Raw genomic sequence first — 14,682 nt, 5'->3', positions numbered from 1 at the left:
AGACCTGATAATACTCAGTTGATTGGTTATCCTTGCGGTATAATATACTGTGTTATAAAATACGAAAATGAATATAAAACGTTTTATTTTAGCGAATATATTGACAGTGGTGTTCTCAAGCGTGTTTTTCCTCTTATCTCTTATAAGGAATCTCATAAAGAGTCCGTTTAAGAATCCATTTCATGTGAGCGAAAAAGAACCGCCGTCTAGGCTGCAGGAACCGAAATATGGAACGCATAAATATATTAAAGCCAATGTAAGTACAGTGTACACATTAACAAACTGTACATAATCCATACTAATATTATAAATGCGAAAGTGTGTCTGTCTGTCTCTCTGTTACCTCTCACACCCGAACCGCTGAACCGATTTTGCTGGGTTTAACCCAAATAATCTACGATTCCGGATTCCCGATACTTTAGAAATGCGTCGCGTTGCGCCGTTGTGGTCTGAATTGACCCTTAGCCCGGGCGCGCACTAGCGGCCAGGTCGCGGCGGCCATCGAAAGTATGGTGTGGCCGCTGGTTGCGTTGCAGCCAGGTGCGCGTGGTCTATGGCGGTTTCATACTAAGGTATCTATCTAGATGGCCGCCGCGGCAAGGCCGCTGCGGCTTGGCCGCTAATGCGCGCCCGGGCTTAGGCTTCTTACAAGACGACAGCAGTTTCCGCAGCGCGCGCCAGTGCAGTTCATACATACAATCTAGTGCGCTTTCATCTCATGTGTATTTTTAAACTTTCAGAATGTAAAAGTGCATTATGTGGAAAGTGGGGATCCTTCCAAACCGCTGGTGCTGTTCATCCACGGATTTCCAGAGCTATGGTACTCGTGGCGGCACCAAATTGTTCACTTCAACAAGTATTACAGGTAACGTAACATTTTCAACTGACTTTAAAACACATAGATCGTACACAGTATTGTAGGTGTAAGGTGTATATTATAAAAATATTGGTTTAATTTTTCAGATGTATTTCCATCGACATGAGGGGTTACGGAGAATCAGACAAACCTAAAGGGTTATCCTCGTACAAAGTTGAGGTTTTGGTGGAGGATATAAGGGACTTCATTCGTCAGTTGGGTACGTACAGTAAACGTAACAACATCAAAAAACTATTTAAGTATTTTACAATTAATAAATTTAAATAAGTTTGTGTTTGATGAAAATATAATAACTGCCCTAAGAGAAGAAGAAATAATGCGGTAATATAGTTACCGGAGTAAAGGGCAACTTTCCCAGGCGCACAGAAACTACGCACGACTAAGAAGAATTATCTTCAGATTCGTCTCTGATCTTTGTGATAAATGACCTATTTATATTCAGGTGTGAAGAAATGTACCATAGTCGCTCACGACTGGGGCGGTCTTGTCACCAGCAGATTTAGAGACACGCACCCCGAAGTGTGTGATGCCGTGATCATATTCGCGAGCGCTTCCATAGAAGCCTGGTTTGACAGGATATGGAACTCCTCGCAGCAGTTCTGGATGTCTCTGTAAGTAAACCAACATTGTTGAGAACTATTTGTTCTGCAGAGGTGATTTTATTGCTCTTGCTGAGTCCACACTGTCACTATAGTGGGTTTATCGTCATCGTCATCAGCCCGCTCTGTACAAAAAGATTGGATTTATCCATCATATTTATATTTTATTGATAGACTGTGGGCAGCTTCCAGTGATTTGATCCATTCATATACTCATATATTGCATTCCGTTTATGAGAAGTTTGAATCGGGAGCTGTTTTTTATTTTGTTTTCTCTTCCGAGGTATGTCTTCATGTTCCGGGCGCCGTGGGTGCCCGAAGCGATACTGAGGATGGGCGACTTGAGGTTCTTCAAAGACGTCATGATGACGAGAGCCAATAAAGGGACGGAATTGGAAGATGTCAACTGCCTCCGATACTACTACAGTAAGAAGGGTAAGTGAAGATCTTCATAGAAGTACATTTTCAAATTATATAACGTGTGGTAAAATTAACTACGGATTTTTGGGACACACATAATATTAGAGTTGTTGTACCATGGGTATAGGAACCAATTAAGATACTTTACCAGAAGCCTACAAGCTTAATAAGCACGTGAACAGAAAAGGTGTTAGTAGCATAACGACTTGCAGATTCTGCGAGGAGGAGGACGAGACATGTCCTATACACCTAGGCTTTTCCTCGACAATCCTGCTCTACTACAGAGCAGAAACTTGCACCTCGGTAGTTGTTCGCTACAAATACTCATCCACAGAGGAATTTTTTTTTTTTATTAAATAAGGGGGCAAACGAGCAAACGGGTCACCTGATGGTAAGCAACTACCGTCGCCCATGGACACTCGCAACATCAGAAGAGCTGCAGGTGCGTTGCCGGCCTTTTAAGAGGGAATACGCTCTTTTCTTGAAGGTTTGCAGGTCGTATCGCTCTGGAAATACTGCTGGTGACAGTTCATTCCAGAGTTTTACAGTGCGCAGCAGAAAGTTACGCGAAAAACGCACTGTGGAAGATTGCCACTCATCAAGGTGATGAGGATGGTATGTTTTTCGCGTGGGACGATAGCGAAAAGTTGCAGGTGGTATGATTCCGAACAATTCCTCAGAGCACTCCCCGTGATACAACCGATAGAGGGTGCAGAGTGAAGCTACACCTCGGCGTAATTCCAGGGGGTCCAAGCTGTTTGAAACACTATGGCAGTCAACAATTCGAGCAGCCCTTCGTTGGATACGATCCAGAGGGAGCAGTTGGTATTTTGGCGCCCCTGCCCAGAGATGAGAACAATATTCCATATGAGGCCGAACCTGCGCCTTGTAGAGTTGTAGGCGTTGGTCCGGACTGAAGTACTGTCTCGCTCTGTTAAGTACACCAAGCTTCTTCGAGGCTAATTTGGCCTTACCCTCAAGATGATATCGGAACTGGACTTCGCTCGATATGTTGACGCCAAGTATCTCAATGCTAGGGGAGATGGTTAAAGATGTGCCCTCGAAACGAGGATAAACGACCATTGGTGACTTTTTAGTGGTGAACGCGCAGACTTGTGTCTTGGTGGGGTTGAATTGGACTAAGTTACGTCTACCCCATTCAGAGACCTTCTCCAATAAATTCCCCACCTTAGACGCAAGTTCGTTTCGACTCTCAGTGACATTTTGCCGAGAAATATTAGGGGAGCCGGTATATACAGCATCACCTGTACTATCATCCGCATAGCAATGAATGCCGTTGGTTTGTAACATGTCATTGATATGCAGTATGAATAGAGTAGGCGATAGTACACAGCCCTGAGGGACACCAGCATTAACAGACTGAGTTTCCGAGCATTCGCCGTCAACTACGACCTTTATGCTTCTGTCTGCTAAGAAACTAGTGACCCACTTACATAATTTCTCGGGCAGCCCGTATGATGGGAGCTTTGATAGCAGCGCTTTATGCCAAACCCGATCAAAGGCCTTCGCAATGTCCAAACTAACAGCCAATGCCTCTCCCTTCGACTCAATTGCCTGAGCCCAACGATGAGTCAGGTATGCCAAGAGATCACCAGCCGAGCGACCCTTACGGAACCCGTATTGTTTGTCGCTTAGCAATCCCTGGCCGTCCAAGTATCGAAGAAGCTGGCTATTGATAATGGATTCCATTATCTTCGAGAAGAGAGAGGTTATAGCGATTAGTCTGTAGTTGGAAGGATTTGAGCGGTCACCTTTTTTGGGGATCGGGTGCACCAAGGCTGTCTTCCAGGAAGCCGGGACGATGCCATTGGAATAGGAGAGCCGAAAAAGACGCGTCAAGACCGGAGCCAACTCTGGAGCACACTTTTTTAACACAATAGGCGGGATTCCGTCAGGCCCACTCGACTTTTGGATATCAAGGGAACAGAGGGCTTTTCGCACTGAGCGTTGATTAAACCGAATATCCGACATGCTGCTCGTGCATCGCGGTATGGTCGGCGGTTTCTGCCCCCCGTCATCCAGGGTCGAGTTTGACGTAAAGAGCTTGCCCAGAAGATCGGCTTTGTCCTGTGCGTCCTGGGCCAACGATCCATTTCCTACGTGTAGGGATGGTAGGGTTGGCTTGCAGAAATTTCCTTCAATAGCTTAGGCCAGAGACCAGAATGCACGGGTTCCCGAGGGGAGGCACTCAAGTCTCTTGCCAATTCTGTTGACGTGCTGTTGCTTTGCCCGAGTAATCTCTTTCTTGAGGGACCTAGAGGCAAGGTTGTACTCCTTTTTATAAATGCTGGTATTTAAATCCCGAGCAGACACTGCGTTGGCCCAGGATTGGTAAGCCCCCTGCTTCCGGCGAGAAGCTTTTTTGGGAGATGAACCAAACCAGGGACGAAATCTGCCGCCAGTTGGCACTACAGAGGTCGGAATGATAATTTGTAGCATCATCCCCATACATATCGTTCGATTTCTGAGCAGCATTGGGTTGGGGACGGTACTCTAATGCGAAGGAGTCACAATAGATTCTCAAGGGTCGCAGTGACGTCAGGGCTACAATGACCTGCCTTCAGGACAAAATAATCAAGGTTGATTTTACTGTTGAGCTGACCGTTCCCTGACCGTCGACATCGCTGCTAAAATCTTGTAAAATATAGTTTTAGTTATTTAAAAATGCATTCTTCGATTTCATACATATCTCGGGCCATCAGCACTGATGGTGCGCGTGCGGCGTAACACTAAACTCAGCCCAAGACATATTTTTGAAAGTATACTTTCAAAAAAAGGACATCTATAGGATACTTCTAATCCCGGAAAAATGTACGGTTCCTGCGCGATAAACGAATTTAGGCGCAACGGAGTTGCTCTTCTTCTTTTACCTTCGCTCGAGTCGGAAAGTCGAAAGTTTACGAGAATGTTTCCGGTATGGGAGCGCCCTAGGTAAAGTTTCATACACAATTTTTTAGATGCCTTCACACCGCCGTTGAACTACTACCGTGCCAACTTCAACTACGGTTTGCCAGAAGTTTGGCACGACGACAACGTGCCGTTCCTCGTCGCCGCCGCGGCCGACGACCCCGCGCTGAGTCTGTCACTGCACGGGGCTATGAAGCGCTCCTACAGGCACATAGAGTTCACCGTGGTAGACGACTGCGGACACTTCGTGCAACAGGAGAACCCGGATAAAGTTAACGATATCATCAGGGAGTTTCTCAACAAACATTACCTATAATTGATAATTTTCAGAATTTATAGAGAAATAAGTGGAATTGGATTTTTTATTTCATGCCGTTGATTGTATAATGTATATCTACAGTCTACACTAACATAATAAAGAGGTAAAGTTTGTTTTTTGTTTGTAGGAGGTAATATCTGAAACTACTGGTCCGATTGCAAAAATTTTAACACCGATTTAAAGCTGGCGTGTTCTTGAGTGACTAGGCTGTATTCCCCTACTACCATAATATGTGCAATGTGTGCAATGCACACGGGCGCCATCAACTAGGGGCGCTAAATTGCCATCTTTAGGGGCGTCAAAACCAAGGTCCCAAAAAATTTGCCTAAAGGGGCGCCAAAATCCTTTTTTTGCACACAGGCGCCAGTAGCCCTTACGGGGGCCCTGCTTTATTTTATGTATAAAAGGTATGTTTTTTTCCCTGAAATCAAAAAAATCCACGCGGGCGAAGCCAACTTAACAAAAGCTAGTTACTAATAAGGCTGATTTTTTTAGGCCGCCTGCGGTGACACAGGACTGTATATCGTCGCAGTTTATTCATAAGCGCTTCCTATCTCGGACATTGATATATCTCGGCCCATCAGCGCCGGCGCTGCAGCGATGCTCGTGCGGTCGCCTCGGCGTGACTAATCATCATTAAGGTACAATTATTAAGTTGAAAGCCGGCGACATAAAGCAACCGCAGACGACGAGTCGTCGCGACACTACTGGTTTCTATTTATTTCTATTAAGAGCTCACCTGACTCTAAAAATCAAACATCGTCCTTCTCTCTTCACACTCACGCCCGTCTTTCATATGCCAGGTGAAAAAGGACGGCGCGGAATCATCGCCGAGTTAGTTTTACTTGAATAAAAGACGAACTATAATGATTATGAAAAAAGTGTTTTGAGCAAATTTAGGTTTTATCAATACCTTTTTAGATATTTAAAAATATTAAAGAAAAGACAGCAAACTTCGAAGATCCAAGCAAAAATGTGTCTAAAACAAGGTTTTTTGTAAAAAAGAAACTATCGAGCATTTTTTGAGTAATCGTGTTTTCGTCTTGAGCATTTAATCTTTATGAACTGAAATTACTTGTGTCAAAAAATCAGTTTTCTAGACCTTACAGATTTTGAGATCTAGGTTAAAGTATGTAGTCAAGTTAGGGTCATATGGGCTCTTAATAAGTGTCGCTAGCTTGAAGCTTCGTGTCGCTAGCTGCGCAGGGGGTGATACAAAATCTTTTCGTTTTCGCTTCGTTATAGAATGGCCGATGAAAATGTATGGAATTGACATAAGCGTTCGTTAATATGACGTTGACAAGACAAAAAATCAATGAAAAAAAAATCCAGTGACTGCCGTCGACACGTGCCGTCGACAAGTATACCGATCGTCTGTAAGCGCTCTAAATATGAAAGCCTGCTTGATAAATATATCAAGAGTATTTTACTCCGTTCAGACTTTTAGAGTGAGACGTGCTTCAGGTTAGGAAATATATAAAAAAATCTACTCACGGATATAGAATGATTCTATTAGAATCTCCTCCTTTTTGGACGTGGTTAAAATACTGAGTACCTACCTCAGTATTTTAACTACCTATATTAATAATTGCTTTCAAAAGAAACTACAATCAAAGTACAAAAAAGACCCTTTCGGGTCTTTTTTGTAGCTTGATAGAAATTGATGTAAAACAAAAGTAACCCAACTTGGTACTACTAATATATATTCTGTGCCGCAACTGGGATAGCAACTGTGCCGCAAGCAACACTCGCAATGTCAAAGTAAGTTATAGGTAGTCGTAACTAGTAGTCGTAGGTAACTTCAAATCTTCTTGTTATAAATTATGGCAAACCTTTTAAATATTTTATGTACCTATACATCTTCGACATATTACATTAGGTACTCTTATTTGTTAAAATTGAGCAACAGTCAACATGTTTTGTTACGAGATAAATAAAAATTTTTAATTAGATAATATGTAAATTGTCGTAGCTCCAAAAAATATGGAAAGATCGTAACATCTCCCGGAAGACAAAAATCAAACTTGTCCAGTCTTTAGTATTTTCCATATTTACCTCCGGAGCGGAGACGTGGACTCTAAAGAAAGCGGATCGCGATCGAATTGACGCCTTCGAGATGTGGTGTTGGCGAAAAATGCTCCAAATACCATGAACCGCCTCTCGTACCAACGTCTCCATCCTTAGTGACCTAAAGATAAATCAAGACTGTCGTCAATCTGCCTACGTAGAGTTTTGGATTTCTTTGGTCACATCGCAAGAAAGGATGGCCATAACCTCGAACAGCTAGTGGTTACAGGCAAAGTTGACGGTCGCCGCCCAAGAGGCCGAAGCCCTATTAGATGGTCTGATCGAGTGCGCACAACTGTAGACACTGGCCTCAATGATGCTCTCCATTCTGCCAAGGATCGCCACAGATGGCGTAGTGTGGTCGTCACTAAACTTCAAAAGGGGAATCACGACCCTCAGCAATGAGGAACACGACGCGAGGAGGAGGATGTAAATTGTAACATTATAATATACATACCTCGATCTCGAAGAAATATCTCGAGATTTGATAATAGAAAATATGCTTGATAACAAAGTTAAGCTTATCTAGTGCTTAATATTACTTATATACTATAATATAATATTATAAAATTATAATTAAAACTGAGATCTAATTAAGTTAGAACGAGGCCCGGCCATGTAAAAAAATAGTATGAAGGTGCAGCGAACGCGTTGAAGTCTAATGTATGTACACTAAGTACAAAGTCCGCGTTTTTGTATGTTTTTTTGTATTAGGCTTTTTTTTCTTGGGCTTTAATTTTACAAGTAATTTTGTAAGTATGTTATTGCTCGTAAAATTATAAAAAATAATAGGAAAAATATAGCTAACTAAAATTTTCTATTGCTCACATTAAAATCACATTTTGCCTTAATTTGTAGGTATATAAATAGGTATATTAACCTATACCCTAACCTAACTTAACCTAAGTATATAATATAATAAATAATATTTCGTGTCTAGTGATAACTGATAATGCAATATATTTTATTAAAAATAAACCGAATATCGAATAAACATAAAATAAAAGAAAAACTATCTTTTTTTGACGACCTCTGTGGCTCAGTGGGTGGGCTGTCGGTAGCTCAAGCTGGGGGTCGCGGGTTCGAATCCCGCCGACGGAACAAAAAGTTTTCAAACTTCCTGGGTCTTGGGTGTGTATTAAATATGTGTATGATATAATAAAAATCTTAAATATATGTATAGTATAAAAGTATTAAATATATTTCCGTTGTCTAGTACCCGTAACACAAGTCCTTCAGGTACTTACCACGGGGCCAGACTGACGTGGTGTGAAGCGTCCATAGATATATTATTATCATAATATTAATACGCGAACGAAAAACTTTGTAACCCTTTTTACGAAAAATGGGGAAACGTAGGTGCATGAAATTTTGCACAGTTATATAGTTTATATGGTGAAGGAGTGCATCGAACTAATATTATTTTGAATTTATGCTTTTATCATACATTTTTTTAACAAATAAAACATTACACACACAACAACACGTGGGAGAGCCACGCTTCGGCACGAATGGGCCGGCTCGACCGGAGAAATACCACGTTCTCACAGAAAACCGGCGTGAAACAGCGCTTGCGCTGTGTTTCGCCGAGTGAGTGAGTTTACCGGAGGCCCAATCCCCTACCCTATTCCCTTTCCTACCCTCCCCTATTCCCTTCCCTTCCCATCCCTACCCTCCCCTATTACCCTATTCCCTCTTCAAAGGCCGGCAACGCACCTGCAGCTCTTCTGATGCTGCGAGTGTCCATGGGCGACGGAAGTTGCTTTCCATTATTTTTTTACAAAATAAAGGTAGTAGTCCTAATGTCGTTGAAACTAAGGTCGAATTTCGACCATTGGGCGATCTCTAGTCTTAGATAAATTTTTAACAACAACATGGAGCAAAACAATCTTGAATTTTAAACTTGACTTTCTGACATTGGTTTGATACATTTCTGTTAAGCCCGGTCCATTAATCATAAAATTATTTTGTGTCTATATAATATTCAGCAGTTTGGGCGTAAAGGGGTCACAGACAGACAGACAGACAAACTTTTGCATTTATAATATTAGTATGGATAATGATAAGAAAAAACTGATTCAATGCTGTGCTGATGCTTTTTTCGAGCTGCATTCTACTTTTCGATTTTTTTTTGGCTTAATATCAGGTCTAAAGGGAAATATATCAAAGACTTTGTCACTACTCGAAACAATATTATTTGACGCCATTTCACAACACTTTAAATTTTTTTTTTAATTTATTTATTTAACTTACATAACATCAGAAGTATAAGAGTTCACAATATTTAGGTTGCTTACAATACATTACATGATTTGAGTGCAGACTTATTTAAAATTACGTTAGGAATTACAATATTATTATTTAACCAGGGGACCCCGTCTTGGTGGTCCGTTTTATTTTATTACAAAATATGATTTAACGTGACTCCGTGCAAAGGAACAACCATCATTAAAAGACTATGCATTACTTATGTTACAATATTGTTACAAAATACATATCACATTTAAAAAAAAAAAATTAATGTAATAATGGTAAATAAATATCGAAGTATAACTAGTACAGTTGTTTTATTTTAGTTAATTTGAATAAATAAAATTTTAATTTAGTAATATAAAAATAGTGTTAAAGTAAATTTGATTTATAGTTACTTATACAATTTCATCAGATTAGATATAATAGCTCCCACACCGGTTTCGGTGACGGTGGCCGGTTTCATTGAAACCAGGCCAGCTACGCAGGAGTAATTTTATAGTGCCCAAGTGTTTGCGCAGTACACAAGAGCACTCTCTATTCCTTTACTCTCATAACCCAGTGGGACGGACGACCGACACGACTGGCGAGAGATCAGGCGCAGACCCGACTTTTTACATGCCCATCCGTCGCATGGATCATCTTACTTGTCAGACAATCATGTGATCAGCCTGCATCGTCCTAACCAAACTTGGAAATAAAGAAAATTAACACGTGGAATACGCCAAATTCCACAAAATATTCATAGCACGCTATCTCATTGCCTCGGCCAAGGTCGAGCGCTGTCGAAACTCACTTTCTACTCGTCTGCTCGGGATGAATGAGGTGATATTTATTACCACCACTTTCTAAAAAATACTCATGATTGAATTAAGAAAAGTGAAGTTTTTCTATTGACTATAGTAATTATTGTGTCGAGGGTAACTATTTTTGTATAATAATTATAAAATGCATGAAAACAGGGTGAAATGGGGATTTTTTAATGTTGCTCATTACAAAAAAATTTCGAGGAATAAGGTCAGTGATCGTTTTTCTGTATATAAACGAAAAAAATACTCATTAGTTACTTATATTTGGAACAAATACGTTTAACCTTTGTTTGACCTTCAATGGCGTAAATTAGCAATAAATTCGACCAACATTACGTTTCAAACTTTTGGTAAGCTTCTCGTATCAGCTTTCACATAATGAGAACTTGCATTTGACGAACCAGCAATTATAAATAAGATTGAAAGGAAATTTAAAACATTTTACACTCTGTTTGATTTTCAACTTCCTTTTTAAAGTTTTTAAATTTTGACAGTCTTTTGTTATTCAAGGTATAAACAAAAACCTTTTTAGTATAATCATCTAAGAATGTTAAGAAGTATTTGGCTCCCCCAAATGACTGCGTTTCCATAGGGCCACATAAGTCAGAGTGCACTAGTTGTAATGGTTTTGTAGTAAGTGACTCACTGCTTTTAAACGGCAATCTTGTCTGCTTGCCCTCTTTGCAAGTTATACAAGTCAAATTATTATCGGGTAGCTTTTTATTAAATAATGTTACTTCTTGAGTACAATCTTTCAATTTCTTTAATGTTTCAAAATTTAAATGACCCATTCTCTGGTGCCACAAAAATAAATCATTTTGTTCAACTTCTGACATGTATGCATAATTATTTATTCTGTTAAGCCGGTACATACATTATAAATTTAAACTACAACAAGCTGTAATTTATATTTAAAATATTTAAAGAAATTCCTTGTTATGTACGTAGGAATGATCTGTTTCGTTTACCTTTATACTTACAATACGCAAGAAAATACGATTTTTTGCGTACATACCTAAAACTTACCCAGCAAATAATAAATCTAGGTATGATAGAATATTTAAGTAAATATATTTGTTATATAATTGGAATCTCGGAATCGGATCCAACGATTTTCATGAAATTTAGTATTTAGGGGGTTTCGGGGGCGATAAATCGATCTAGCTAGGAATAATTTCTAGAAAATGTCATTTTCATCGGATACCGAGCACAGCTCGGTCAAATAGCTAGTTTAGTATTTATATTTTATAGATAGGTCATAACTCATAGGACATAATAATATATGGCCGGCCGGACTCGGGAGTGTCCTAACTTATCAGATGTCGCACATGGGGCGGTGGACATAAAGTGGCCTACACTCATTAAAAATACAAATCCGGCACTGCCTGTACCAAACCATTTAAACTAGAAACTTTTAATTTCGCACTGCAAAGTATGTGCCTGATTTGTCGATATTTGCCTTTGTACAAAAAACGAGAAACATCGCTGTTTACACGACCTCGATGACTTTTTGTCTTTTTTCATATTTCGTCTATCATTATTCAATAACAAGATCCTCGATTACAAGCAGTACTATTGTAGCACATCAATCTCATAATAAAGTACCTACCTATCTATTCTGCCAGTCAGTCGTCGGACTCCGAGATGAGTGGGCGCGTGTACAAACCTCACCAAACCAAAATGGCGAATTACGCTACGATCGCGAAACGGTTTATAGTAGCGAACTGTATAACCACAGTTCGCACGGTCCTGGCCTTGGTCTACATAGCGGTGTCCTATCTGAAAAATCCCTTCAAGAGCCCGTGGGATGCGAAGCTGAATTTGATACCGCCGGCGCGACTTTCGGACCCCAAATACGGAACCCACAAATATATTAAAGCGAACGTAAGTGTTTTAATGTCCTAACTCCTAATAATTTACTGTTTATAAATATAGTTGTGTCTTGTGCGTATTGAAAATATTTTTTTCTTACTTTCTAATAAATTTCAAAATTCAGTTATCTTAATATACATTAATTACATCATACCTACAATTTCTGTGTGAAATTCTAGAAGCAATATTACCTATCCTATCGTAGAATAAATATAATATAACCTTTGTCTTTCCATCTGTAAGCCACTAGTGAATATTAACCGTTATTACTTATTACATATTATTATTGAAGTTAATTCCATATAAAAAAATAATTATTTGAATAACGAGCACCCGCAAGTAAAAAAAAATGCTAGGTACTTATGTACTCCGTGCAAAACGCCTTTATTAGCTTGGGCTGCAGTATGACCTACGGTAACGGAATCTTTGAGCGCGCTTTTTATAGCCAGGGAGCCCTAGAACAATTTTTTTATTGCTATCAAGCAAATTTTTTGTAAGTAGCTTCATTTTGATAAGACAAACAACATTTTTATCTGCGAAAAATCTTGAAAATGGTAGCTAACAGAGATAGAAAGGATTTCACACTTTGGTTTCCGTTTTAGGGTACCGAACTCAACCAAGTTTTGTTGATTACAGAACCCTGAAACGGAACCCTAACCAGCAAATTTTTTGTATATTGGTAGGTTAATAGTTATATAATTTAAGAGTAACATTGTCCTACAAATAGAACAATCCATATTTTAGGACCATCAATTCAAAGTATGAAATCCTTTCTATCTCTGTTAGCTACCACTTTCGAGATTTTTTGCAAATAAAAATATTGTTCGTCTTATCAAAATGAAGCTACTCACAAAAAATTAGCTTGATAGTAATAAAAAAAATTGTTCTAGGGCTCCCGTAATACTATCTCTAGTAGTCTAATTAATTCGAAACTTTGCATACGTGAGCCAGTGACAATGCAACAATTTATTATTTTTGAAATATAAAAAAACGTGTTTTTTTAGTTTAAAAAAAAAAAACTATTCTTTTCTGGATTGAGATAACTCAAGAGTGATTAATACACAGATTTGACTTTATGATAGAATAGCGCAAATAGCTCGGTGAGTAAGGTTTTTTTTAACATTGTCCAAGAAAGCGTAAAATGAAATTCCAAATTAAAAGTTTAAACGCTTCTATTTGGTCTACATCATAAAGACAATGTGATAAAACTGAAATGTTTACGGTAATGCAATTATATTTGGTGAGCTATAAAACAATCGTCATTATCGATGTTTAAAATGTTTAAAGAGCTGAACCACTTTTCGCCAGGTCGGTGTTCATTATTTTTACTATAATAACACAGTGTAAATAAATTAATGTGTAGTTTAGAGTAGGTACCGTGTGCCTCGTGACTCGGAGGTCGTGGGGTCGATTCCCGCGTTGAAAACATGTTATTTCCAAGTTTGGTTAGGACAATGCAGGCTGATCACCTAATTGTCTGACAAGACACGTAAGCTATGATCCATGCGTCGTAGGTACAGGCATGTTACAAATTCGGTCTTGCGTCTGCGATATCTCACCAGTCGTGTCGGTCGTCCGCCCCACTGGGTTAAGAGGGTAAAGGAATAGAGATTGCTCTTGTGTACTGCGCATACACTTGCGCACTATAAAAATCACTTCTGCGTAACTGGTCTTCTTTTAATGAAACTGGCCACCGTCACCGAAACTGGTGTAGGGGTTATTAAATGTAGTCTTAAGTAGTTTTCGCTATTAAAGTATAAAACCAGTCTTAGGTGATAAGTGACAACTATTTCAGCGATGTTTAAAATAGCTGAATAACCTACATAACGGTATAGTAGAGAAACTTAATAGATATTGCTAAATATATCCTTTGAAGCAATTCCAAAGTATAATGAGTAACACACTTCGAAAATAGGCATATGCAAAAACGACCGGAAACTATACCGGAAAATCCGGAAAGAAACAAGACGTGTTCCGTCGTCCGGAACATCGGCATTCGGAACATATGCAAAAACCAAAGAAGTTACAAATGCTTTTTACTCGACTACGTTGAAGCCAAATACGAGGATAATGATTGTGGCAGTACATATTAACTATGTTACAATGTTACATAATTGTTATGTTAGGTTACAACTTACAACTCATTAAACAATGATAATTTTAGCGACACTGCACTGCAACCACGCCATAGCACAGAATATATATTAGTAGTACCAAGCCATAGCCATTTTTGTGAATAATATGGAATTCAGGATTTTCGCTTTCAATCTGGAACATTTTCTTTTTTGACCCTTTTTAAACCCCTTTTGTAAGTAGTCGGGTTATAGTTTTCTAAACTTATGTCAGCAGTTTATTTTCTACTAGATGAACCCCGCAACTCCGTTGCTCTAAAATCTGTTTATCGTACGGGAACTGTACATTTTTCCGGGACAAAAAGTATCCTATGTCTTTTGCTCTACGACTTTGACTCAAAGTATCTCCATACCTTTCAGCAAAATTATAAAGCGGTTTGGGCGTGAAGAGGTAACAGACAGACAAACA

At 39.3% G+C, this 14,682-nt stretch overlaps 1 protein-coding gene across 1 annotated transcript in view; it reads left to right on the top strand.

Moving 5' to 3' along the window:
- Positions 1 to 14,682, top strand: part of LOC121729034 — a 51,854-nt gene that overhangs the window by 21,271 nt on the left and 15,901 nt on the right. Inside the window, exons 12-18 of the mRNA XM_042117421.1 lie at positions 68 to 256; positions 741 to 865; positions 964 to 1,076; positions 1,320 to 1,488; positions 1,760 to 1,911; positions 4,875 to 5,128; positions 11,851 to 12,153. Coding sequence (XP_041973355.1) covers positions 68 to 256; positions 741 to 865; positions 964 to 1,076; positions 1,320 to 1,488; positions 1,760 to 1,911; positions 4,875 to 5,128; positions 11,851 to 12,153 — 1,305 coding nt within the window. The remainder of the gene's footprint in view (positions 1 to 67; positions 257 to 740; positions 866 to 963; positions 1,077 to 1,319; positions 1,489 to 1,759; positions 1,912 to 4,874; positions 5,129 to 11,850; positions 12,154 to 14,682) is intronic.

The sequence above is a fragment of the Aricia agestis genome, chromosome 7 (genome assembly GCF_905147365.1).
Source record: "Aricia agestis chromosome 7, ilAriAges1.1, whole genome shotgun sequence".
Classification (NCBI taxonomy): Eukaryota; Metazoa; Arthropoda; class Insecta; order Lepidoptera; family Lycaenidae; genus Aricia; species Aricia agestis.
The sequence above is the reverse complement of the archived record's forward strand: the minus strand, read 5'-3'. Positions and strand labels throughout refer to the sequence as shown.